This window comes from Crinia signifera, chromosome 6 (assembly GCF_055691185.1).
Source record: "Crinia signifera chromosome 6, ASM5569118v1, whole genome shotgun sequence".
Taxonomy (NCBI): domain Eukaryota; kingdom Metazoa; phylum Chordata; class Amphibia; order Anura; family Myobatrachidae; genus Crinia; species Crinia signifera.
The window spans coordinates 128,186,840-128,214,452 of NC_139222.1; the positions used below are offsets into that span (position 1 = coordinate 128,186,840).

At 43.0% G+C, this 27,613-nt stretch overlaps 1 protein-coding gene across 8 annotated transcripts in view; it reads right to left on the reverse strand.

The window, feature by feature from the left end:
- Positions 1–27,613, reverse strand: part of SRCIN1 (SRC kinase signaling inhibitor 1) — a 375,505-nt gene that overhangs the window by 214,715 nt on the left and 133,177 nt on the right. For all 8 annotated transcript variants that reach the window (XR_014444468.1, XM_083147133.1, XM_083147128.1 and 5 more), the window contains exon 2: positions 13,929–14,212. Coding sequence is in view for 7 of the 8 variants with exons in the window: in XM_083147133.1 (XP_083003259.1) it covers positions 13,929–14,212 (284 nt within the window). In the remaining variant the exon portion in view is untranslated. The remainder of the gene's footprint in view (positions 1–13,928; positions 14,213–27,613) is intronic.

Sequence of the window (27,613 nt, forward strand, 5' to 3'; positions counted from 1 at the left end):
CTAGTTTCAAAATGGGTAGATGTAGTTTTGCACGGGGTAAAAAAATATATCAGGGAGTCACAATCACTACCTGTACCACATGTCATTTGTCAGTTTAGAGTTTGATTGTTGGTAATACACTTTACATAAATAGAATGAAAGATCACGCATTGTCTCCAGGCTGAGATAACTGCTAAAACACTCTGCCACTATTTTAGTATAATGGTGAACATGATGGCGTGTGGGGTAGAGTGAGAAATGTCCCATTTTATCCAACCTTTTCCTGCATGAGCATCAACTGTTATTTTTTCATATCTCAGCCTTGGTGTGATGCTACAAAGTAAGAATGTTTGGTGGTGTAATGGTTCTGGTTGGTGCTGGTTCATAGCTGCCTACACTCCTGCATTCTGCAGGGGACTCCCTGAAATAACAGCAATCTCCCTCACTCCCTCATTAGTCTAGCAATCTCCCTCATTTCACCTAACCCACATTACACTGTTAAATTTTTTGGGAAAAAAGGAATGAGAGATAGATACATTTACATTGAATCATCAGCACCATTTCCCAGCACTTTACGAAGTATAGTAGAACTTACTAACTGCTTTGGGGCTCATCTACATTTACATATAAGTCACTTTAAAAGATTCATCTCAGATGTAGCAGTGCACACCCACGCTTCTAGGTGCCACGTTCACAATCTCTTTTCACAATCTCTCCATATATGGAATTAGACACTCCCTTTGGGTGGAGCATGACACGCCCCCTCAATGGCTTTATCATACCTCCCAACACTCACGATTTCAGCGGGACAGTCCCGATTACCGGGTCCTGTCCCGCTGTCCCACCTGCGGCCGGAGGTGTCTCGCTGCGGGGGGGGGGGCAGTTGGGAGCCCCCCCCAATTTGACAGAATAGACGCTGTGCGCATGTGCACAGCGTCTATTCCCGGCCGAAAACGGGGACGCGGCTCATTTGCATAAGCAGCGCCCCTCATTTACCTAAGCCGCGCCCCCTTTTTGGGCGCTCGCGCGAGCTACAAAGTTGGGAGGTATGCTTTATAACAAATCTTCTTTTACCAAATAGTTATGCACTGAGGCTTACCTTAAAGCTACATTTTCACAGGAATAAAGGTGTGCACAAACACGGATGATGTGAATTCCAACAGCCAGTTAAGATACAGTACAGTAATTATACTTGTTCATAAAGGGATGTAATGTAAGGACCTAGTGGCTCCATTGGACAAGACAAAATCAACAAGCAGAAGAAAGCACAAAACCAGATTGTATGAAATGCTTCCTGCCCGCGTAGTACATGGGAAAACAGACTTGCTTTGGGGGCAATTAAACAGATGAACAGAAACTGAAACTACATCAAACACACCAAAATACTAATTACTAAATAGGGAAATGGCTGTGCTAAAACCACCTAGCGTGTTGCAAAGTAAGGAGAACACCTACACATTTGCCCAGGAGAAAGAGATTTGGAACTGGAAATAAGACCTTCAGGTGCTCCTGACTTGGATGCGAACACGCAGACAATGCTCTATTTAGCAAACATTACAAAATGTTTTAACCCCTTCATGACAGAGCCAGTTTGTGCCTTCATGACAGAGCCCTTTTTTTCAAATCTGACATGTCTCACTTAAGTGGGGATAACTTTTTTTTGCTTTTACTTATCCCAGTGATTTTGAGATTGTTTTCTCGTGACACATTGTACTTCAAGTTAGTGGTAAATTTTCGTCGATACAGTCTGTGTTTTTTTGTGAAAAATTTTAAAATATCGTGAAAAAATGGAAAATTTAGCAATTTGCAAAATGTGAAATTTTCTGCTTGTGAGACAAATAATCATACCACTCAAAATAGTTAATAACTAACATAGACCATATGTCTACTTTATGTTTCCATCATTATTTCAACTTCCTTTTAATTTTTTTGGACACTAGGAGGCTTACAATATGAATAGCAAATTCTCAAATTTTCATGAAAATTTCAAACACTGATTTTTTTAGGGACCAGTTCAGTTCTGATGTGACTTTGAGGGACTTGTATGTGAGACACCCCCATAAATGATGCCATTTCAAAAACTGCACCCCTCACAGTATTCAAAACAGCATTTTGGAAGTTTGTTAACCCTTTAGGTGTTTCACAGGAATTAAAACAAAGTGTAGGTGAAATTTCAAAATTTCTTTTTTTTTGCAGAGTTTCAATTTTAATACATTTTTCTAACGAATACAGTAGATTTTACTAGAGAAATGTGACTAAAAATTGATTCCCCCAATTCTTTTGTTTTCAAAAATATCCTATATGTGGCCCTAGTGTGCACGTTGACCAAACCACAGGCTTCATAATAGAAGGAGCACCTACTTGATTTTGGAGCCTCCTTTTTATGAGATTTTTTTTTAGGCACCATGTAGGTTTCTAGGCACCATAAGTGCTAAAAGTTAGGAACCTCCCCCACAAGTCACCCCATTTTGCAAAGTACTCCCCTCAGGGAATTCATCTAGGGGTATAGTGTACATTTCAAACCCCCAGGGGTTTCACCAATTTTGGTACAACTGGGATGTGAAAATGGAAAATTACATTTTTTTACACAAACATGCAGTTCTGGCTCAAAAGTTTTCATTTTCACAAGGAATGAAGGAGACAAAGCACCCCAAAATCTGTGCCCCAATTTCTCCCGAGTACGGCAATGCCTCACATGTGACCAAAAAATACCAGTTGGGTGCATGGCAGGACTTAGAAGGGAAGGAGTGATTTTTGGATTTTGCAGCAAAGATTTTGGTGGAATGAATGGTGGGTGCTATGTTGCATTAGCAAGACTCCCAAAGCACCAATACAGTGGAACCCCCCCACAAGTCACCCCATTTTGCAAAGTACACCCCTCAGGGAATTCATCTAGGGGTATAGTGTACATTTCAAACCCCCAGGGGTTTCACCAATTTTGGTACAACTGGGATGTGAAAATGGAAAATTACATTTTTTTACACAAACATGCAGTTCTGGCTCAAAATTTTTCATTTTCACAAGGAATGAAGGAGACAAAGCACCCCAAAATCTGTGCCCCAATTTCTCCCGAGTACGGCAATGCCTCACATGTGACCAAAAAATACCAGTTGGGTGCATGGCAGGACTTAGAAGGGAAGGAGTGATTTTTGGATTTTGCAGCAAAGATTTTGGTGGAATGAATGGTGGGTGCTATGTTGCATTAGCAAGACTCCCAAAGCACCAATACAGTGGAACCCCCCCACAAGTCACCCCATTTTGCAAAGTACACCCCTCAGGGAATTCATCTAGGGGTATAGTGTACATTTCAAACCCCCAGGGGTTTCACCAATTTTGGTACAACTGGGATGTGAAAATGGAAAATAACATTTTTTTACACAAACATGCAGTTCTGGCTCAAAATTTTTCATTTTCACAAGGAATGAAGGAGACAAAGCACCCCAAAATCTGTGCCCCAATTTCTCCCGAGTACGGCAATGCCTCACATGTGACCAAAAAATACCAGTTGGGTGCATGGCAGGACTCAGAAGGGAAGGAGTGATTTTTGGATTTTGCAGCAAAGATTTTGGTGGAATGAATGGTGGGTGCTATGTTGCATTAGCAAGACTCCCAAAGCACCAATACAGTGGAACCCCCCCACAAGTCACCCCATTTTGCAAAGTACACCCCTCAGGGAATTCATCTAGGGGTATAGTGTACATTTCAAACCCCCAGGGGTTTCACCAATTTTGGTACAACTGGGATGTGAAAATGGAAAATTACATTTTTTTTACACAAACATGCAGTTCTGGCTCAAAATTTTTCATTTTCACAAGGAATGAAGGAGACAAAGCACCCCAAAATCTGTGCCCCAATTTCTCCCGAGTACGGCAATGCCTCACATGTGACCAAAAAATACCAGTTGGGTGCATGGCAGGACTTAGAAGGGAAGGAGTGATTTTTGGATTTTGCAGCAAAGATTTTGGTGGAATGAATGGTGGGTGCTATGTTGCATTAGCAAGACTCCCAAAGCACCAATACAGTGGAACCCCCCCACAAGTCACCCCATTTTGCAAAGTACACCCCTCAGGGAATTCATCTAGGGGTATAGTGTACATTTCAAACCCCCAGGGGTTTCACCAATTTTGGTACAACTGGGATGTGAAAATGGAAAATTACATTTTTTTACACAAACATGCAGTTCTGGCTCAAAATTTTTCATTTTCACAAGGAATGAAGGAGACAAAGCACCCCAAAATCTGTGCCCCAATTTCTCCCGAGTACGGCAATGCCTCACATGTGACCAAAAAATACCAGTTGGGTGCATGGCAGGACTTAGAAGGGAAGGAGTGATTTTTGGATTTTGCAGCAAAGATTTTGGTGGAATGAATGGTGGGTGCTATGTTGCATTAGCAAGACTCCCAAAGCACCAATACAGTGGAACCCCCCCACAAGTGACCCCATTTTGCAAACTACACCCCTCAGGGAATTCATCTAGGGGTATAGTGTACATTTCAAACCCCCAGGGGTTTCATCAATTTTGGTACAACTGGGCAGTGAAAATGAAAAAAATACATTTTTTTACACAAAAATGTACTTCTGGCTCAAAATTTTTCATTTTCACAAGGAATGAAGGAGACAAAGCACCCCAAAATCTGTGCCCCCATTTCTCCAGAGTACGGCAATGCCTCACATGTGACCAAAAAATACCAGTTGGGTGCATGGCAGGACTCAGAAGGGAAGGAGTGATTTTTGGATTTTGCAGCACAGATTTTGGTGGAATGAATGGTGGGTGCTATGTTGCATTACCAATACAGTGGAACCCCCCCACAAGTGACCCCATTTTGCAAACTACACCCCTCAGGGAATTCATCTAGGGGTATAGTGTACATTTCAAACCCCCAGGGGTTTCATCAATTTTGGTACAACTGGGCAGTGAAAATGAAAAAAATACATTTTTTTACACAAAAATGTACTTCTGGCTCAAAATTTTTCATTTTCACAAGGAATGAAGGAGACAAAGCACCCCAAAATCTGTGCCCCCATTTCTCCAGAGTACGGCAATGCCTCACATGTGACCAAAAAATACCAGTTGGGTGCATGGCAGGACTCAGAAGGGAAGGAGTGATTTTTGGTTTTTGCAGCTCAGATTCTGGTGGAATGAATGGTGGGTGCTATGTGGCATTAGCAAGACCCCCGAAGCACGGTGAAATGATGAACCTAATAATCCATAGATGTGTGGTATATTTTGAAACACTCCTTTATACATAGGCCGGGTTTGTCGGGGCAAGTTTCACAGTGGAAAATAGTTTCCTTTCTTATTCCCTTTTTATAGCAAACTTTGCACCTTTTTTGTGTCCTGCCCTTTCTTGCAGTGGAGGGGATTTCGTTGGGAAAATGCTGCCCTGGTACAATACGGGGGCCAGTACTAGAAGTACTGGGGCCCTCTGCCTGCTGATTCCCAAATGTTAGGCTCTTTATGACTTCCTCTTGAAAGTGCATAAATGTCCCCCTCTGGCCGGTAGAACGGAATAGCACGTAAGCGTTATACAGTGCCATCTGGATGATATACACGGCCAGCTTCTTGTACCAGATATTTGTTTTCCGCAGGGCACTGTACGGCTTCAGTACCTGATCTGAAAGATCCACTCCACCCATGTACTTATTGTAATCTAGGATACAATTTGGTTTTGAGGTGTGGGTACTGGTACCTCGTACAGGGATAGAGGTGGTACTGTCTCCATGAATTGTTGTCAGTATAAGGACATCCCTCTTGTCCTTATATTTGACCAACAACATATTTTCGGTGCATATTCCCCTGCTTTCACCCCTTCTCAATACTTGGGCAATGTGCGTTTTGGGGAGGCCTCTTTGGTTCTTGCGCACAGTACCGCAAGCTGCTGTACCTCTTGAACCAAGGGCCTTAAACAGGGGGATGCTGGTGTAAAAGTTATCCACATAGAGGTGATAACCCTTATCCAGGAAGGGGTGCATTAAATCCCAGACAATTTTTCCACTAACACCTACGAGGGAGGGGGGGCATTCTGGTGGTTCAATTCTTGAATCCTTCCCTTCATATACCCTAAACTTGTGGGTGTACCCTGTGGTGCTTTCACACAGCTTATACATTTTTATCCCATACCTTGCCCTCTTACTGGGAAGGTACTGGCGGAATTTAACCCTTCCTTTAAAATGTATAAGGGACTCGTCGATACTAATACATTTATCAGGGATGTATAGCTCTGCAAATTTGGCACTGAAATGATCAATGACCGGCCTGACTTTGAATAGCCTGTCAAAGGTGGGATCATCTCTGGGTGGGCACTGTGCATTATCGGTGTAATGTATAAATTTATGGATTGCCTCAAAACGAGCCCGGGGCATGGCCATACGGTGAAATGGGGTGCTGTACAGAACATCTGTACTCCAATATTGCCTAATTTGTGGCTTTTTTACTATGCCCATATGTAACACCAGACCCCAAAACGTCATCATCTCTACTGCATCTACAGGGGTCCACCTAGCAAATGATGACGTGGGGTTTTGAGCAATAAACTGCTGGGCATATAAATTAGTTTGGTCCACCATTAAATTTATAAAATCATCAGAGAAAAATAATTTAAAAATGTCAATTTCTCTGAGACCTGTTGAATCAAATTGGATTCCTGGGATGGCCAAAAACTCAGGAACCTGGGGCTCAAAATTGTCTGGTGGTGGGGTCCATACGAGATCAATTATTGGGGGGGGGGTCTCAGCTGCTCTACGGGGGCGTCTTTGAGGGGGTCCCTCATCATCAGAGGAGGAAGAGGAGCTTAAGACAAATCCTTCAAATTCCCCGCTTGCCTCACTGGCTGTGTCAGAGTCAGAGGCAAGCATGGCATATGCCTCCTCCACCGAATACATTCTCCTGGATGACTGGGACGACATTTGGGATGACATTTGGGATGCCATTTATATTTTTGTGTTACTGGTAGTGAAATGTTTCAACACGTGTATAGTGTAGGGGGGGGGTACAAACTTTATTTCAACCCGGGGGGTATGTAGTGTGTATGTATGTAGTGCAGAAAAAAAAAAAATACAAAAATAAAAAAATTGAAGGGTTCAAAAAAAAAAAAAATGGAAGGGGTTAAAAAAAAAAATGGAAGGGGTTAAAAAAAAAAATGGAAGGGGTTAAAAAAAAAAAAAATGGAAGGGGTTAAAAAAAAAAAAAGGTCCTGCGCCAAAAATTGAGCACAGATGTTGGTCAGTAACGTCCGTCACTGAACAGCGCTCAAAGGCAACAGGAATTTGATTAAAAAAAAAATAAAATAGATCAACCCTGTGCCGAAAAAGCTGATCAGTGATGTACGTCACTGATCAGCGCACAGTGGCCACAGGACACACACAAAATCACAGTGTGTGTAAAAAAAAAAATGTAAAAAAGACCCCACAGCACTCACAAAAAATAAAAAAAGGTGATCAGTGATGCGACACTGATTACCAGTGAGGGGCAGCAGGTGCACAACCTTTGGTGGTACTGACAGGTATATATAAAAAAAAAAACCTCTGTACCCCCAAAAAGTTGCTGATCACCTCAGATATAGTGATCAGCACAAAAGGCGGGGGCAGCAGACACAAAATTTAGCACTCTCTATCACTCTCTGTCACTATCTCTCTCTATCTCTCTATCTCTCACTATCTATCACTCTATGACACTGCAGCAGCAGCACTGACAGGTATATCTATATATAAAAAAAAACCTGCGCCCCCAAAAAGTTGCTGATCAGTTAATTTATACTGATCAGCACAAAAGGGGGGGCAGCAGTCAGTTATAAAAAAAATATATAGCACAATCTGTCACTATCTCTCTATCTCTCTCTCTCTATCTCTCTCTATCTCTCTCTATCTATCTATAGCTCTATCACACTGCAGCAGCACAAAATATAGCACTAGGCCTCTCTATCTCTCTCTATCTCTTTCAGTTATATAAAAAATATATAGCACAATCTGTCACTATCTCTCTCTCTATCTCTCTCTCTCTATCTCTCTCTATCTCTCTCTATCTCTCTATCTATAGCTCTATCACACTGCAGCAGCACAAAATATAGCACTAGGCCTCTCTATCTCTCTCTATCTCTCTCTATCTCTCTCTCTCTAACTCTCTCTCTATCTAATAAATCGCAGCAGCACAAGATGTCACAGGATGTCACAAGATGTCACAAGCATAAGCAATCTCAATGATCAGGTAAGTATTTTGGATGGGTTCTGGTCAGTATAGGCGGCAGCTGGGCACGGTGACCGCACTGCACGCTATTCCAGACCGGAATGGCGTCTGCAGTGCAGTCACCGTTAGTTTAAACCCCCCTCCATGGCTGTGATTGGTCCGTCGGTCCGACGAACCAATCACGGCCTTTGGGGGCGGGAGGGGTGAGGTGGGGTGACACCAGTGTCACCCTTACACCCCGCGGTGATTGGTGCTGTACTTTACAGCACCAATCACCTCCGATCCCGTGTCACCGGCGAACGTTATTCGCCGGTGACACAGAAAACGCTGTGAATGGCTGTTCACAATGAACAGCCAATCACAGCGATCGCCGACGGGGGGGCGGCATCGCCGCCCCCCCTGGGCATGCACGGACATGTCTGCTGTCAGGGACAGCAGACATCGTCCCTCTGTCACTGCGTCTAGACGCAGTGACAGTTTTAAGCCATGACGTATATATACGTCAACGGTCGGGAAGTACTTCCCGGCCATGACGTATATATACGTCAAATGTCGTGAAGGGGTTAAAGTCTTTTTAACACCTGATGGGACTCAGAACAGATGAGATGATAGAGGTGTCAATACCATGCTGGGCCCTAAAAATGAAAGAGGACTGTGTGGATTACGATGGCTGAATAACAAGACATTCAGCAGTACTGATCCTATGCCATGCTTAGATAAGTTTGTGGGAGCCTACTATATAACTATTTTAGACCTTGGCAGGAATTCTGGCACAATTCCCAGAAACATACTTTAACAACTGTCAAACTTACATAGAGACATCTGTATTGGAGCCATAACCAGAAAAGGGAGACATGCTGTTTCCTCCAGCAATAGCTGGAATGATCTGCATACAGTACATGGTTTCCAGAAGTTCCAAAAGAAAAGTCAACTGGAACTGGAATCATTCTATTTGGGATTGCTCTGTTTTCCAATCTGAAATATTTGCGTGTGTCCTGTTTTAGTTTTTAATTACTGTATTGTTTAGTTCTGTGTACCCTGTAAGTTGTAATGTGTGCCATACTGTATGTATGGTGTTGCGAACCACTTGTGGTGCCTTATAATTAAAATGAAAGTATAATCATTAGAAATTATGAAGTAAGTAATCTCTTTAGGCCTTAGGTCTGCGTGGGTTGCTTGGCAGTCTGAATGTCAACCTCGGGTCGTGCGATCCGGGTCCCGTTCACGGCTATGGAGGCAGCAGCGTCAGTTCTGCCACCTCCCCTTCCTCCTCCCCGCATGATGCGCCGCTGCTCCGTCCCACCCCCATCTGATGTCAGCATATGCTGGGTGCTGACAGTCTATGATTTATCGCAAATGCCAGGTCACTCCCGGGCTGGAACCGGGTCCAAATCTAGGGGGCGACCCGGCATTTGCGATGTGAAAGAGGTATAACTGGAACAGAAACAGCTGGGTGACAAACAGTCAATCTCTGCTACAAAGTTAATGCTGTCTCATGTCACAGGACTTTGACCATGGCAAGATTGAGCACAGCAACAACACAAGGTAGTTATACTTCATCAGCAAAGATTTCAAAGCAGACTGGCGTTTAAAGATGTGCTGTTCATTCTCTTTTGAAGAAGAACAAAGGGCCTCATTCTAGTTCACTCTTTCTGACAAAATCATTCTACTGGGAAACCCATGTGCACTGCAGGGGGGCAGCTGTAACTTGTGCAGAAAGAATTAGATTTGGGTGAGTTATTTGTTTCTGTGCAGGGTAAATACTGACTGCATTATTTTTACACTGCAATATAGATCTAACTTTGAAGTAAAACCCCTACCCAAATCTAACTCTCTCTGCACAAGTAACATCTGCCCCACCTGCAGTGCACATGGTTTTGTCCATCTAAGAAGGATTTTGTCAGAAAGAGTGAACTAGAATAACCCCCAAAGTAACAGTCAGAATTGAGTGCCATAGATGCAGTGGTTGGCAGCATTCCTTCAAAAACTGCTACTTTGTGTGCAAGTGTACCTAGAAGAATTGATGCTGTTTTGAAGGCAAGGGATGGTCCCACCAAATATTGATTTGATTAATATTTCTCCCCTGTTCCTTCAGTGCATCTTGTAAAAAAATAAAAATAAACTATTAACACTTCTATTTTGGAAAGGTATTTGCAGCATTTTCTCCACACCTGCACCTGTAGCCTATGTGACAATAAATCCAGGCAGAGACCGTTTATGAGATCAACGTTTCAATTTATATTCTGAAATTGTCATCAGGACGCTGGTGGATGCCAGGGGACCGCATTGTAATAGAAATTGGAATGTTGATGTCATAAACGGAAAAAAAAAGGACATTATGACAACCTACGGTAAAAAAAGGTTGCTGAAAGCTCAATGTTTGATCTGGTCTGAAATATCCTAAGGGATCTCTATAGAAATCATATACATTTATGCACATGTAGCTATACTGATATACTGTTATTGAATGTAAAATATATCGTTTTTGCGGCAACATATTTTAAGGTGAATATTCCATAACATTAAACAACCTGGTGCCTGGTGATATTCCACATTCTATGCCTTCCCCTATATTGCCGAGATCAGGGGAGGCTGTGCTCACAGCTGCAGATATGCTGAGGAAGAGAAGAGTCCCACAATGCCTATCTGACAGAGGCCTGACATTTTCTGTTATACACACAGGGCCTGATTAAGAGAATGATGTATCCGCAATAGAGCCAATTGCCAGAGCCGCGAGTGCTATAATATATACATGTTAGTTTCAGCCTTCCCCTTGTGCTCTAGTGTACACCGGCGCAAGCCCTTAGATGCCCATTTTCTGCACCCCTGTATGCATTAGTACAGTTGGTTCTAGACCCTCCGGGGGAAATTTACCAATATGAAAAACCTAGTTTTTCGTATTGGTAGTTTCCCTACGACTGCATACGACTGTTTAAGTCGTATGCAAAGTCGTGTTCCGGAGGATCAGTTACAAAGCAGTCATATACGACTGCTTTGTAACCCTCCGATGGTGTAATGATTCGTATTAGCGGCCGTATATACGGCCGCTAATACGAATTATTTCTAGCAGTCTGCACGGATCAGTCAGATCCGTGCAGGCTGCAAGGTGTAAAAAAAAATAGAAAAAATAAATAAATTAAAAAAAAAAACGGCGTGGGGTCCCCCCCACAGCCGAAACCAGCACCAGGCTGAAGGAGCCGGGGCCGGTAATTAAAAATCAGGGAACCCGACAAATAGGGGTTCCCCGATTTTTAACAACCAGCCCCAGGCTCCAGGTCCGGGGCTGGTTCCCAAAATACGGGGGACAAAATGAGTAGGGGTCCCCCGTATTTTAAGAACCAGCCCCAGGCACAACCAGCCGGCAGGGTAATGTCACAGCCGGGGGACGCTTATAATATAAGGTCCCGCGGCCAAAACATTCTCCCTACCGACCAGTCAGCCTGGCCAGGGGCCCTGGGGGAGTGGGGACCCCCCCAATGAAGGGGTCCCCCCCCTCCAGGACTTACCTGACCAGGCTGAAGCCTGGTGCTGTCCTCGATGCCCCTGGGCGGTGGGCATCGAGCTGATAAATGTTGTAAAAAAAAGATGAACCTATTGTTTTTTACTGTGGCACTACAAGTGCCAGCAAGCCTCCCCAGCAAGCTGGGACTTGGAGAACCACAAGTCCCAGCCTGCTGGGCATTAAAGGGCCCGCTGGCACTTGTAGTTCTACAGTTAAAAAAATAGTGCACAAAACACACTGACACACTTTTAAAATAAAACTTTATTACACACAAAGCCCACACATACTAATACTTACCTATCTTCTTCCCATAGGTCGCCCTGGTCCTGTGTCGGCGTCTTCTGGTCCTGTGTCGTCTTCTTCCTCCATGTCGACCGTCACTGTCGCCGTCCGGATCCGACGAAATCCATTTGGGAAGCTGTGGAAGGAAACCATACTCACCTGTCCCAGCGCGACGTAGTCCAGGTAAGGGTCTTTGCAAAAAAACAAACCGACACCCCGAAACCAGACCGGACTGACGGAGACGCACGGTGTTTACATCGTGCGGCTCCGCCTCCCGAATGCCGCTATTGGCCGCCTTGCGGCCTAGCGGCTCCTAAATTGGCCGCTAGGCCGCAAGGCGGCCAATAGCGGCATTCGGGAGGCGGAGCCGCACGATGTAAACACCGTGCGGCTCCCTGCTTGTCCGGCTGGATTCGGGTGTTCGTTTTGTTTTTTTGCAAAGACCCTTACCTGGACTACGTCGCGCTGGGACAGGTGAGTATGGTTTCCTTCCACAGCTTCCCAAATGGATTTCGTCGGATCCGGACGGCGACAGCGACGGTCGACATGGAGGAAGAAGACGACACAGGACCAGAAGACGCCGACACAGGACCAGGGCGACCTATGGGAAGAAGATAGGTAAGTATTAGTATGTGTGGGCTTTGTGTGTAATAAAGTTTTATTTTAAAAGTGTGTCAGTGTGTTTTGTGCACTATTTTTTTAACTGTAGAACTACAAGTGCCAGCGGGCCCTTTAATGCCCAGCAGGCTGGGACTTGTGGTTCTCCAAGTCCCAGCTTGCTGGGGAGGCTTGCTGGCACTTGTAGTGCCACAGTAAAAAACAATAGGTTCATCTTTTTTTTTACAACATTTATCAGCTCGATGCCCACCGCCCAGGGGCATCGAGGACAGCACCAGGCTTCAGCCTGGTCAGGTAAGTCCTGGAGGGGGGGGACCCCTTCATTGGGGGGGTCCCCACTCCCCCAGGGCCCCTGGCCAGGCTGACTGGTCGGTAGGGAGAATGTTTTGGCCGCGGGACCTTATATTATAAGTGTCCCCCGGCTGTGACATTACCCTGCCGGCTGGTTGTGCCTGGGGCTGGTTCTTAAAATACGGGGGACCCCTACTCATTTTGTCCCCCGTATTTTGGGAACCAGCCCCGGACCTGGAGCCTGGGGCTGGTTGTTAAAAATCGGGGAACCCCTATTTGTCGGGCTCCCTGATTACCGGCCCCGGCTCCTTCAGCCTGGTGCTGGTTATGGCTGTGGGGGGGACCCCACGCCTTTTTTTTCTTTATTTATTTATTTTTCTATTTTTTTACACTGTAGCCTGCACGGATCTGACTGATCCGTGCAGGCTAAAACGCAAATAGAACAGGAAAATGGTGTTCTATTTTCCTGTCGTATTTGCGTGGGTGTTTCACACCACTAAGCAGCCGTATTGTCAGTACGGCTGCTTAGTAAATCAGAAACCACCATTCTTTTGAATGGTGATTTCTGTCGTATCCTATCGATGGTGTAGGGCATTCGTATTTGTAACTACAAATACGAATGTTCCATCTTTAGGACTACGAATTGTTGTATTTTTGGGATTGTAAATCCCGAAAATACAAATTCGTAAAAAAAAGGTGTATTTCTCCCTACGAATACACCTTTTTTCTACGAATCCATTTTGGTAAATGTCCCCGTTCACATCAGTATTCCATCAGCATCTGCACTAGCCTAGGCACTGGCACTGCATTCAGTTACAGTCTGTCTCAGATTCAGGCCCCCATGGATAGTCGGACCTCAGGTAAGCAATATTCTGCACTTATGTGAAACTTACGGAACGGATTGAAATTCCAGCTTGGATGGAGCTAGCTTTCAAAATGTACAATTTGTAAATTAAAAACAAAATAGCACTGCTGATTTTTATGTGTTGGCTGACACAAGGTTCTGTATAATTAAAACAAATAGGAAACATATTAACTGCAGTTAGGACAGGATAAGAGATGCACTGCCCTCACCTGATCTCGGATCCTCTCCTGCTGCCCGCGGAGAGCCAAAGCATGTTGAGGGTATTTGTTCTTAAGATGATCCATGAAAGCATCTCTCTTCCTTTCCATGTCAGACTTCTGTAGATTTGTCAGAGCTTCCAGGCTCTGGGCAGCAATCACAGTGTGTCTGCGCTCTGAAGTGTGCACCAGTCCCACATTAGAAAAACGCCTTGTCCCGTTACCGAGAGTACGGTACTCTCGGGGGTATTCAGCATCGTCTGCAGAGATCATGTGCGTCCCAGACCGGCTGGAATCTGCAGAGTAAAGCAAAACAACAGGAAAAAAAAGAATTAGAAACCGTCATCATTCAGTCATTGGGCCTATACCTAATTACTGAAAGGACAATGGGCCAGAAGCACTAAGCTTCAAAAGTGATAGAATGGGGAGGGATAAACAGCCAGCCAATCAGCTCCTACCTGACATGTCATAGGCTGTTTTTGAAAAATGTCAGGCAGGAGCTGATTGGTTGCTTGTTTATCACTCTACTTTTTTTTTTTTGCAAATACATTTTATTGGATCACTCTACATTTTGTTACATTTCGAAGCTTAGTGCATCTGGCCCAATGTATGGGCCTCTCTGTGATAAGAATGCTTTAGAGCCAATAACATGGCACAAGGGTCATTCTCCTGAGGCATAACTACTCTAATGGATTTGTTTAGTAGGTTATATACATAAGGAGATGAATATAATGTGGTATTGAATAGCTATATGAACATTTTATGGCATACAATGGAAAGGCTTTGTCATAGGAAAGACTCAGGACCTTCCAATGTCCTTTCTAAGACAGTAATAGTAATTATACGTCAAGTGTGTGTCCTAACAAACATACACATTTACAGAGAAGACTTTCAGATAACTTGTTTTAGAAACTCTTCAGAGTAAATGTCACTCATCAAATCTAGGTTGTGCAATCCTGAGTAGCATATTGGTCCTTATTCTAGTTCACTCTTTCTGACAAAATCTTTCTTAGATGGACAAAACCATGTGCACTGCAGGTGGGGCAGGTGTTACTTGTGCAGAGAGAATTAGATTTGGGTGGGGTTTTACTTCAAAGTGAGATCTATATTGCAGTGTAAAAATAAAGCAGCCAGTATTTACCCTGCACAGAAACAAAATAACTCACCCAAATCTAATTCTCTGCACATTTTAAATCTGCCCCCCTGCAGTGCATATGGTTTTGTCCATTTAAGAAAGATTTTTTCAGAAAGAGTGAACTAGAATAAGGGCCATTGTGTAGTATATGGCGGATTGGCTGTTTCTGCATAGCCTTAGCGCTCCACAGATACTGACAATCGGATACCATAAATTAAAGAACTAGAATACAGCCATTTAGCAAAAAAGTTTGTGAGAAAGACAATGGAGGTACAGTACCATAGGAAATTCTAATTGCATAGATTTCCGCTGTTGAGCAAACCTTTGCACAGGCCGAGGGGAGGAACTGGGCACCTACAGAGCAGGTGCATTAGTGTGTCTAGTTGTACAGAGCAGTGTAAAAATATAAATTGCCTTCAGAGGATGATAATAAAATTAAAATATGGGTGGATACACTGGAGAGGGAGGATTTTCTGGGGCTTTCGCTTTTTGCGGTTGGGCGTATTATCATTTCATTCTGTATTTTGGAGATCATGCCTCTTTATTCTAAAATTGTAACCAGTTTTGTGCCTTCATATTGCACCTTGAATGAGAAGCACAGTTCCACTCCCTTTAGATGGTTACATATTGAGACATATAGGATGAGATTTAATAGGATGAGAGATTCAGAAAGTGAGAGATTTGGTTAAAAAATCTCCAGTTTTTTTAAAGCGGCAATCATTTACACTGCAAAACTAGATAGATTGTGAAGTGTAAAGGATTGCTGCTTTAAAAAAACTGGAGATTTCTCACCAAATCTCTCACTTTCTGAATCTCTCATCCTATTAAATCTCACCCATGCTGTCCAGTCAGGTGGATCGGACTGGCATATCGCCCACAGTGCTAAGGTGGGCATTCAATCCATGCCAATTTCTCCAACAGTCTGAAAAAGAAATTGTCACTGTTTGCCAATTTTCATTCAACTTATTCCTTCCAAGCTCCAATTTTTTAACTGTCGGAATGATCAGCATGATCGGAGAACCCATGAATCGACAAATGTTTTAGTGGAAAAAGCAGCCATTTTTGACTGTTTTTCCATGGATGCAGATTCGATTTTAAACAAATCCAAATCTATATCAACGGAAAAACCATCTGACAATGGACACATTAAATAGCGATGCCTAGCCGAAAAATCTGGACAAGATGGAATACCGCTCTAAGCGGGTTATTCTGGTGGATTCGCAAGGCTGCAAATTCGCAGCCTTGCAAATCCACCAAACCCCACCCTGGGAATGTCTGCCCAGCCCCCCCCCTCGCAGCGTGGGTTCATCCGCACAGGCTGCGAATGGATTTTTAGCATAAACATCAATTCGTATGCTGTGGGTAACCTCCCACACCTTTCGATGGTCGCCAACCATCAAAAGATGTGGAAGGTACACACTGGGAAGGATATGGGCACGCACCCGCGTCACCGCCTCATTACCATGAGAACGGCCCAGCGTTCTCATGGGAACGCCCATGAAATGCTGGGTGTTCCCATATGGTAATGGGGTAGCCCGGTGCCCCCGCCCTTCTCCGCCCCCTGCACGCCGTGTAGGGTGCATGCACCTGGCGAACCAAAAGTTTGCTGTGGGTGCACGCACCCTGTGTCTGCACATGCGCAATTAAGTTGGTTTTGAGCACAAGGTATATAAATAAAACTTACTTAATCCCAAATTATATTTTAAGTCAATTTTTCAGACCAGGACAGCTCACAATAAGATATACTGCATATATATATTCAGGTCCATAAATATTGGGACATTGACACAATTCTCATATTTTGGGCTCTATACACCACCACAATGGATTTGAAATGAACCAAACAAGATGTGCTTTAACTGCAGACTTTTAGCTTTAATTTGAGAGTATATACACCCAAATCAGGTGAACGATTTAGGAATGACAACAGTTTCTATATGCGCCTCCCACTTTTTAAGGGACCAAAAATAATGGGACAAACTAAACAATCCTAAATCAAACTTTTACTTTTTAATACTTTGTTGCAAATCCTTTGCAGTCAATTACAGCCTGAAGTCTGGAACGCATAGACATCACCGGACGCTTGGTTTCATCCCTGGTGTTGCTCTGTCAAGCCTCTACTGAAAATGTCTTCAGTTCCTGCTTGTTCATGGGGCATTTTCCCTTCAGGTTCGTCTTCATCAAGTGAAATGCATGCTCAATCAGGTCAAGTGATTGTGACTTGGCCATTGCATAACATTCCACTTGTTTGCCTTAAAAAACTTGTTGGTTGATTTTGCAGTTAGCTTCAGGTTATGGTCCATCTGCAATGTGAAGCACCATCCAATGAGTTCTGAAGCATTTCACTAAATATGAGCAGATTTTATTGCTCAAAGCACTTCAGAATTCATGCTGCTGCTTTTGTCAGCAGTCACATTATCAATAAATACAAGGGAAATAGTTCCATTGGCAGCCATACCTGCCCATGCCATGACACTACCAGCACCATGTTTCACTAGTGAGGTGGTATGTTTTGGATCATAAGCAGTTCCTTTCCTTCTCCATAGTCTTCTCTTCCATCACTCTGGTACAAGTTGATCATTGTCTCATTTGTCCATAGGATGTTGTTCCAGAACTGTAAAGGCTTTTTTAGATGTTGTTTGGCAAACTCTAATCTGGTCTTCCTGTTTTTGAGGCTAAACAATGGTTTCCATCTTGTGATAAACCCTTTATATTCGGGTGTGGTATAACACACCGACAGTCGGGATTCCGACAGTCATTAGCCTGACGTCGGAATCCCGACTGCACAGCGGGGGGAGCGCAATGAAGCCCCTTGCAGGCTCGCTGCGCTCGCTACACTGCCCCTTGCAGGCTCGCTGCGCTCGCCACCTATTTTATTCTCCCTCTATGGGGGTCATGGACCCCCACAAGGGAGCAGTCGGGATTCCGATGTCGGAGTAATGACTGTCAGAATCCCGACTGTCGGAGAGACGTTCAGCACCCCTATATTCACTTTTATAAAGTCTTCTCTTGATTGTTGACTTTGACACATATACACCTACCTCCTGAAGTGTGTTCTTGATCTGGCCAACTGTTGTGAAGGGGTTTTTCTTCACCGGGGAAGTAATTATTCTGTCATCCACCACAGTTGTTTTCCGTGGTCTTCCGAGTCTTTTGGTGTTGCTGAGCTCTCCGGTGTGTTCTTTCTTTTTCCAAACAGTTGATTTGGCCACACATAATGTTTTTGCTATCTCTCTGATTTGTTTCTTTGAGTTTTCAGCCTAATGATGGCTTGCTTTACTGATCGTGACAGCTCTTTTGATCTCATATTGAGAGTCAACAGCAACAGATTCCAAATGCAAATGTCACAACTGGAATCAACTCCAGACCTTTTACCTGCTTAGTATATGATGAAATAACGAAGGAATAGCCAACACCTGTCCATGAAATAGCTTTTTAGTTGATTAACCCATTACTTTTGGTCCCTTAAAAAGTGGGAGGCACATATAGAAACCGTTGAAATTTGTACACCGTTCACCTGATTTGGATGTAAATACCCTCAAATTAAAGCTGAACGTCTGCAGTTAAAGCACATATTGTTTGGTTCATTTTAAACCCATTGTGGTGGTATATAGAGCCCAAAATATGATAATTGTGTTGATGTCCCAATATTTATGGACCTGACTGAATACTCATTGGGGTCTATTCATGAAGCAGTGAAAAGAATGAAGAAATGTGCAAGTTGAGAAGTTGTGGCAACTAAATAGCTGCTAGAACTTATTTTATAGAATGTACTTAATAAATGTTACTTGAAAGCTGATTGGTTGCCATGGGCAACATCTCCTACACTTCTCCACTCTTTTCACTGCTTCATGAATAGCCCCCATGGTGTTATAAGATTAGTTGTTGTATTCTCATTGAAGGACATTACATGAAGAATGGAGACTTAGCATTAGTCTATGTTAGTATGATACCGTAGTCATAGAAGAACCCCACCCCTCCCATTCATAGTTTGTCGTTTGAGCACATGTGAATAGTGAATTCCACACTTCTGCTTATGGGTCTGAATCAGGCCCAATATGTGCTATATATACACAGGGCATGTCAAACAATAACAACATATTAGTATACTTGCAACTCCACACTACACTTAGGCATTCCAATTTACATTTATGCGTGTAACCTGGTCTGTTGCCCCTTTATTATATATGTAATTCCTCACACTCAGCCAGCATAGTAGAACAATTGCCAAGGTTTTACAACAACAATTTCCCAATATCTGTCTGCTTAACCTTGATTCATTATTCATTTTAGTGGAGGAGGATAATTCATCTCTGCCTTTAATTATTTATCTCTGCACATAATCTGTTTGCAAAGTGAGGTGTGAATTAACTGATTTTGCACAGTTGTGCATACAATGTCATGCCATCTACTTTTTTTTCTACTGAATACAGTGCAGCTCGTTTCCGGTGACCCTGTTATATTGGATTGTTGAAAGAATTGTGCTGCTGGCATCCATAATAGAGTGAGATATTGGAAAGGTGTACAACAATTATTGACAAGAGCTCTGTCATTTTGGTATATTATCATTATCCACTTTAATTATCTATGTACAATCAATTTGAGATACGGCAATAAGAACAATTACAGCCTTGATAATCAAGTCATCGTTTGCCCCTGAGGAAGTCACGTGGGTGACGAAACGCGTTGGGCCTGCTGTTTTATTGAATTACCATACATTCTGTCAAGATTGATTCCAATATATGATTGTATCATCACTGTATTCTTTTATGAGCCGTGTTGTTGGCTTTTATTAAAATTTTTATATTGTGTAAAAAGTTGTGTACTTGCACCTTTGAGCGCACTCTGTTCCTATCTTGTATTTCTATCTGTCTTGGGTCTCAGCTAACGGGGGACTCTCAGAGTTGCTGCTACTCTTGATTAGGCGCGGATCTTTGGGTACTTCTGTTTTGTGTATATATATATATATATATATATATATATGAAACAAATGCATGCGGTAGTAATTGCAGTGTAAACATGATGCACTGCAGGTGGGGCAGATGTAATTTGTGCAGAGAGATTTAGATTTGGGTGGGGTTTTACTTCAAAGTGAGATCTATATTGCAGTGTAAAAATAAAAGCAGTCAGTATTTACCCTGCACAGAAACAAAATAATTCACCCAAATCTAATTTTCTCTGCACAAGTAACATCTGCCCCCTCCAGTGCACATGGTTTTGTCCATCTAAGAAGGATTTTGTCAGAAAGAGTGAACTAGAATAAGGCCCAAAAAGTCACTATGAACTAGAATAATCACTTTGTCACTAATCACTTTATTACTTCAGTAATATCATCAGTTTCTACGGAATTGATAGGTTCCATTTTCACGATAATAATTCAGCATATAAAATGGCTACATTTACTATGTGTAGGTGTATAGTCTTCTGCAATGGGACCAATACATCAGGCAGCTATCAAAGCAATTCCCCTTCTGTCAATGTCTTGGTCAGGGGATTGGGGAAATCCAACAGAATGGAAATTCTCAATTCAATGATTCTGTCTAAAAATTCATCAGGATCAATGAGTTGGGGATTTGAATAAGCTGATTCTGTGATTAATGATATCTGCGTTATTGATCAGCGACTGGCAGAACGGGGATAGGAGGCTCAGAGTTAAGGCACGCATATGTGAGTGTTTGTCCACCAGTCTTTTCCTATACAACCCAAGCTCATATCACAGGGACTAAGCAAAGTTATTAGTGATGCACAAGTCTCCATATACTAAAATGTTACAATTTGCATTGCTTAAAAATACTGTACATCTAATACTAATACTGTACATCTAAAATACTTTCTAAAAATATTAATAAAAAACCACATGCTCTTATACCTCGTCATGATTTAACAATAGTACTAACTTTTATTAATCAGGTTTCCCATGAGGGGTTTTCCAGTATACTGTAAGCTGGGTCCATTAAGCTGGCAAACAAGCTACCAGCTATTATACCTGCTTGTATGCTTGATAAAATAATACCAATACATTGTCATGTGACTACACTTGATGTTAGTGCCATTATTTGCCTGTGAATTGAGTCAACACATTCCATATTTCATGACTGCAGTACACATAATTTACTGGGGTCATTCCTTACTTTGTCATGATAAATAAAATGGATCACTGACTAAATGCCTATAATTTTCCATCCCACTTATCCCAGTGATAGAAAATTTGTTATTGCCGCCATTTATCATGTAATATAGCTAAAACTGTTGCATCATGCATAGACTGGTCAGAGCAGTAAGGCTAGGGATGCCAACTGTATGGGTTTATTCTGGGCATTCTGGAATGTATTAAATCTGTTTCACACAGACTGTTTCCATAAAACTAAAATATTTATTTTTCCCCTCACAATGATGGACCTCTGCTCCTGACGGTCTCCTTCAAGTAGTGATCACTGTTAAAGTATCTTCTGTCCATATTTATAGTCAGGACTGCAGCCTCCCAGGTAATATCCGTCACTGTAATGAAGACAGATTCAGTCTGTGAGACGGACTGGCTTTACTGTGACTGGCAGTGACTTCCTATTGAAAGTCAGTCCTGCCAGTCACTGAAGGGGATTGGTACTAAATCCCGGCGGTCGGAATCCCGGCGTTCAAAATCCCAATGGCGGAATCCCGACCGCTGAAATCATGACAAGGGGGGTGTGGATCACCCCCCCTTGCGGGCTCGATGCGCTCGCCACGCAGCGGGCCCGGTGCCTTGCTACTCTCGGCACACTAATTTATTCTCCCTCTATGGGTGTCGTGGACACCCATAGAGGGAGAAAGTATCAGAATTTCGGAGGTCGGGATTCCGGCATCGGGATTTTGAACGCCGGAATTCCGACCACCGGGATTCTAACTGCATACCCACTCAAAGCAGCCCTAATGGGCTGCCTCTCTGGCTTCTATGGGCTGCCATCAAAGCCAGAGAGGTTTGCAGTGGTTTGCAGTGTGAAAGCAGGACACACAGTAGCTATAAGACAGGGTAGTGCATATGTAATGAGTGGCTCATTACATATGCTTTGCGCTCTCATAGCTACTGCCTGAGTCCTATATACCGGTTCAGAGCCGTTCATACTGCATAAAAAACGGCTCTGAACCGTGTAGGGCTCTGCTTTTTACCCGTTTGCAAATACCGGTTATTTGTAACTGTTAAATGCAAACTGGCACTTTCACACTGCAGCTCTAACCGTTTTAAAAGGCTAAAATATCGGCAATATACCGGTTAAGAGCTGCAGTGGGAAAGGGGTATAAAGTTGTGTCTTCCATTATCTTTATATCAGCTCCATTGTGTCACCTAACCAGTTAATTTCACTATATTTCAAATTGATCACCTGTGCGATCATTACTTTGGTGTCTTTTCCAATCCTAAAAATAAAGGTGCGTACACACGGATAGATTTGGCAAAAGATCTGGGCATTCCTGACCATTAAAACAACCAATCTCTCAACTCGCTCCGTGTGTATGAACGATATAGATGAGGATGCGCATCGTTGGTAGAGGGCGATTATCTTTCCTGCATGCAGAAAGATCACAGACCAATCATTAGCAATGTGTACCAATCGTTTCATGTGTATGCACGATGAACGATTTGGTAAAGCTGATTGACTGGCTCCCACTCCCCTCCATCATCGTGATCAATCGTTCATGTGTAATCGTTTGCTCTATTGTTCATCATTTGACACCAAATCGTTTGTGCAGGAGTTCAGAGAAAATTGTTGAAGACATTGAATCTTTTGCCAAATCGCTCCGTGTGTACGCACCTTAAGATAACATTTCTGCATCTATGATTATATTGTATTTGTGTTACAAATTAACATTGTTTACTGTATCTCTTGCCTTTTGTAACGTTTGTACTTTTTTCTTATAATGTTTATTGTGTCAAAACTTGAATAAACATTTATTGATAAAACAAAATAATTAAATCTCATTGCCAGTATTTTGTGCTGCAAACACACAAAACAATATTATATATATTTATGTTCATACATCTATGTGGATATAAGACCAGTAGTGCAAATACCAAAAAAAAGTGCAAGGATGTACAGGACTGAACTACACTCCCTCTTAACTGCATGCACCGATTTATCTGCAAGAACTTTATTTCAAGAACTGCCTGACCAATTGGAACAATGCAGATTGGAAAAGTGAGACAGAGCCCTAAAATATAGACCACAGGTTCTCAAAGTCAGTCCTCAGTACCCCACACAGTGCATGTTTTGCAGGTCTCCTCACAGAGGGCATTATTCTAGTTCACTCTTTCTGACAAAATCCTTCTTAGATGGACAAAACCATGTGCACTGCAGGTGGGGCAGATGTAACTTGTGCAGAGAGAATTAGATTTGGGTGGGGTTTTACTTCAAAGTGAGATCTACATTGCAGTGTAAAAATAAAGCAGCCACTATTTACCCTGCACAGAAACAAAATAACTCATCCAAATCTAATTCTCTCTGCACATATTTTACATCTTCCCCCCTGCAGTGCACATGGTTTTGTCCATCTAAGAAGGAATTTGCCAGAAGGAGTGAACTAGAATAACCCCCAGAATCACAAGTGAAATAATTAGCTCCACCTGTGGATCTATTAAAATGTGTCAATTGCCGGGTGACCTGGAAAATGTGAACTGTGTGTGGTTCCGAGGACCGAGTTTGAGAACCCCTTATATAGACTGTCCCACGAAATGCAAATACACTATTTTAGAATTTCATGGTCTGTGCATGCTGTGTTCCTTTACATGGGACTTCTACCCAGGTCCTGACCTGGGCAGAACACGGCTAGGACCTGGGTAGAGGGCGGTGTAAATGGGTACGCTGGGTCTTCCGACCCAGCTCCCATTTACATCAATGGGGGACGTACAACCTGCGGACCGCAGCAGATTACCTTAGTGCTGGGCTTGCCCCCAGCTAGGCTTGCCCCCAGCGCAGCAGTCCGGGTCGCGGCGGCAGCGATCGGCGCTTGGAGATGATGTCATCTCCAAGCGGTGGCTCAGAAACCGCCTGCGCCAAGAGGGGGAGGCGCTGATGTAAAAGGGACCAAACGCCGGGTCGCACCCAGCTTGAAGCTGGATCCAAAAACCCGGGTGCAACCCAGCGTTTTGCTGTAAAAGGGGTATTAGAAAAACCAACCAATAACCAGTAAATGGAAATGTTAGCACACTCAATGGGATACTAATGTTTGTCAGACAACTAAGCAAATATTATTCACAGAATGTCATTGGCTCTGTTTATTAATGAGCATTAATACCATATAATACATCATTATTATTTGTGGCATTACACCAGCCTTTTGTAGAACGTGACACCTATATAATTCCTTAATAAATTTTCTTCCATTGTTCTTTACACTCTCTGCTTCACCCATGTTCCCTTTGAGCTTCATTAACTTTTTTTTTTTTTTTTCGGAAATGAAAAGTAAATGAAAAAAAAAAGTGGAGCCATTAAAGAGCGTTCTGACAGATTATTATCCACTGCTCTCAGAACTGCTGACCTGAGAGGTGAACTGTTCCTTCCAAATGCAGAGTTAAACACATATTATTAAAAATTGCATGGTCTGAAGTGAGCAGAGATGATGTGAAATGCAAAGCATAGACGCTAAATGTTTGTTTCCACAGATAATAGCCTAGTGCCTCTTTAATTGCACCTACTTGTCTGTCTAGACCCTTGATGGCTAACCTTGACACTCCAGCTGTTGTTGAACTACACATCCCAGCATGCTCTACTTCAGTTTTGCTATTTGGCCATGCTAAATCTGATGCAGAGGATGTTGGGTTGTGTAGTTCAACAACAGCTGGAGTGTCAAAGTTAGCCATCAAGGGTCTAGACCATGTTACAGCGCACTCTCTTGGCCATTACAAATGCCTCAACAAATCAGCATGTGCATAGCTTTGTTTATACATCTACAATTGTGCTCAGAAACAGGCATTTTAGCATGAAGTGCTACCCATGGCTTTAAATACTTGCTATTTAGGAGTCTATTCATCATCACTCATTTTATAAGTGTGCCATTCATTAAAAAGGTAACGTAGAAGATATCATGGATAGCTCCTGATTATATTTTAGGGGGTTATTCAGACCTGATCATACGGCATCAAATTCAAAAGGGGCAATAATCAATAGACTGTACATAAATACGGCTTGTAGTATGCATGCCTGAGGCCTTCCTGCAATATAATAACACTCGCTGGCCGTAAGTGCAGACATGCCCAAATGTTTGAAGGGAAGTCGAGTGACATCAGCCCCAATCATCCTCTTTCTATCGCACCGGTTGGGTTCCTCCTGGGCTATGAACAGACTGCAAAATAAATGTTCACAAGCTTCTTGCAATCCTGGCACATCAATTTGCAGGCTTGCACAGGGTGGGATTTCACTCTGGAGGTGCGCCGATTACCTGATCGCTGGGCTCTGCAAATTCGCAACCTTGCAATCAGGTCTCAATAACCCCCTTAGCCAGATCTGGCCAGCTGTCCCCATACACTAACAAGCTCCAAAAATACAATATTTTCAGAGCTTTACTGCCGGAACAATCAACATCTCCAGATGGCTTTTGGGTCCTGGTTGCAAAGAGGTATCTGTTTGGATCTCTCAACTACTGTCCGACTCTTTCTGCCAGAAGTCACGCATGAGCAGTAGCACCAGTCAGACTCGGCAATGCAAAGTTCACCGCTAACAGGATTTGTCCAGACAGCTGACTTTTGGACCAGCTGTGTTCATGCCAGAACAATGATAAATTGCCCCAGCCCCCAGCAGCAAATACCCATGATATATATATGATAAAATTATAATAATAATAATTAGCACAGTGAAAGTTAAGAATCAAAATCTATCAAACAATGTTCCAAAATTCCTTTGCAATCGCCCACCCTATTTTAAATTTCAAGGTCAGTGCCAAAGGTCACACACATCACAAGCACAGCAATGTCTATGGTTGCCAATTTTTCTAGAAAAAATATCAGCATTCTGTGAACGCTATTGCTTGGAGTAAACAACAGATGCACCTGACCAGCTATTTTGTAGAAATAAATAACTTTTATTTAGAAATTTCCTCCAGTACATACTTTTTCAATTGCCATTCCCCTCCTGCTCCGATTGTAACAGTTACTTGCATACTATAGACATCTACATTCCTCCAGCGGAATACTTTACCAGATGTTACTTACCATATTTTGTTATAATGGTCTTCTCACTACACTGGCAGTATTCACAGGGGTCTATTATTCGTCATCCCTTCATAAGTAAGTTAACATTCTCACATTGCCCTTTTGTATAAATAAAGGGCCTAATTCAGCCCCGTACAGATGGTGGGGGGTCTGGGCATGCGCGTATTTGCTGACCACCTGTGCAAATGCCTTCGCGGACTATCACCCTCACAAGGTGTTGACACTGGTAGGGAAGGGAGGGAGGCGGCTGCAGGGAACGGACAGTGTTTTATGTGCAGCCCCTTGAAAACGCTGGGCGTTCCCCTGTGGGTGCAGCCGGGTTGATGCCTACAGGGGTGGGGCGGCTGATGTCACATGACATCAGCACCCGCCTCCTTTTCAGCATATAGCGGCTGAAATAAAAAAGTCAGTTGAGGCTGTCTTTTATTACCGAAGGCAGGGGAAATCATTCGATGGCGAGCTACCATCAATTTGCAGGCTTGCACAGGGTGGGACTGGTAACTTGGGACATGGTAACTTTGTTATTCATCAAGTTATGAAAAAGTATTTTCTTCAGAACTTGAGTGTTGTACACCATCTTGAAATGGCGCCCAGCACCTGATTTTATTCACCTGTGTAAGAAACAGATGTTTTTAGATCCCTCCCTGGTGTGTCCTTACAACCTATGGCTTTATACTTCAATGCAATCCTGGGAGAAGAAATTCCTTTCTGTTGGGATGGCCATCGGTGCAGCCATCATCGATGTTTGTTAAGGTGGCTCTGACTTTATGTAAGGGCTAATATAGACAGAATTCGGTCCTTTCGATCTCCCTCCCAAAGGGTACTGAAAGTACGTGTGATAGCCTGCTCTTAGCCTGCATCGTAAGCATGACAACTGAAGCATGAGTTTGACTGGAGAGAAGTTCTAAAACCATCTCATCTCCTATTTTACAGGTACATGAATCCCATTTTGAACATCTGATGCTTTTCATTTAAAGAACAGTCTGCATTGTGAATTGTTTTGTTACTTGGAGCCTGCAACTTCCCCCTTCCACTAATTAGCCTGTTGAGGAATTTGTGCAAACACCAGCCCCTCCCCCTGTACCAGCTAACCCAAACTTTCCTTTAATATTGGAAGTGTTTGCAAGCCTGCTCAAAGGCTTTGCCTGCTCTTAGCCTGCATCGTAAGCATGACAACTGAAGCATGAGTTTGACTGGAGTTTGGACTGGATTTGGACTTCACCCGCACATGGCATCATTTTATTTTTCACCAATTACCATCTCTCTCAGCCTCTAAGCTGATGAAAGCTATGTATTTTCTTTGTTTACTGTCTCTTTACAATGATTTGTACCATGTACCTCTGTAACCACTGTTTGCAAAGCCTGTATGCTGTACCATCACTAGTT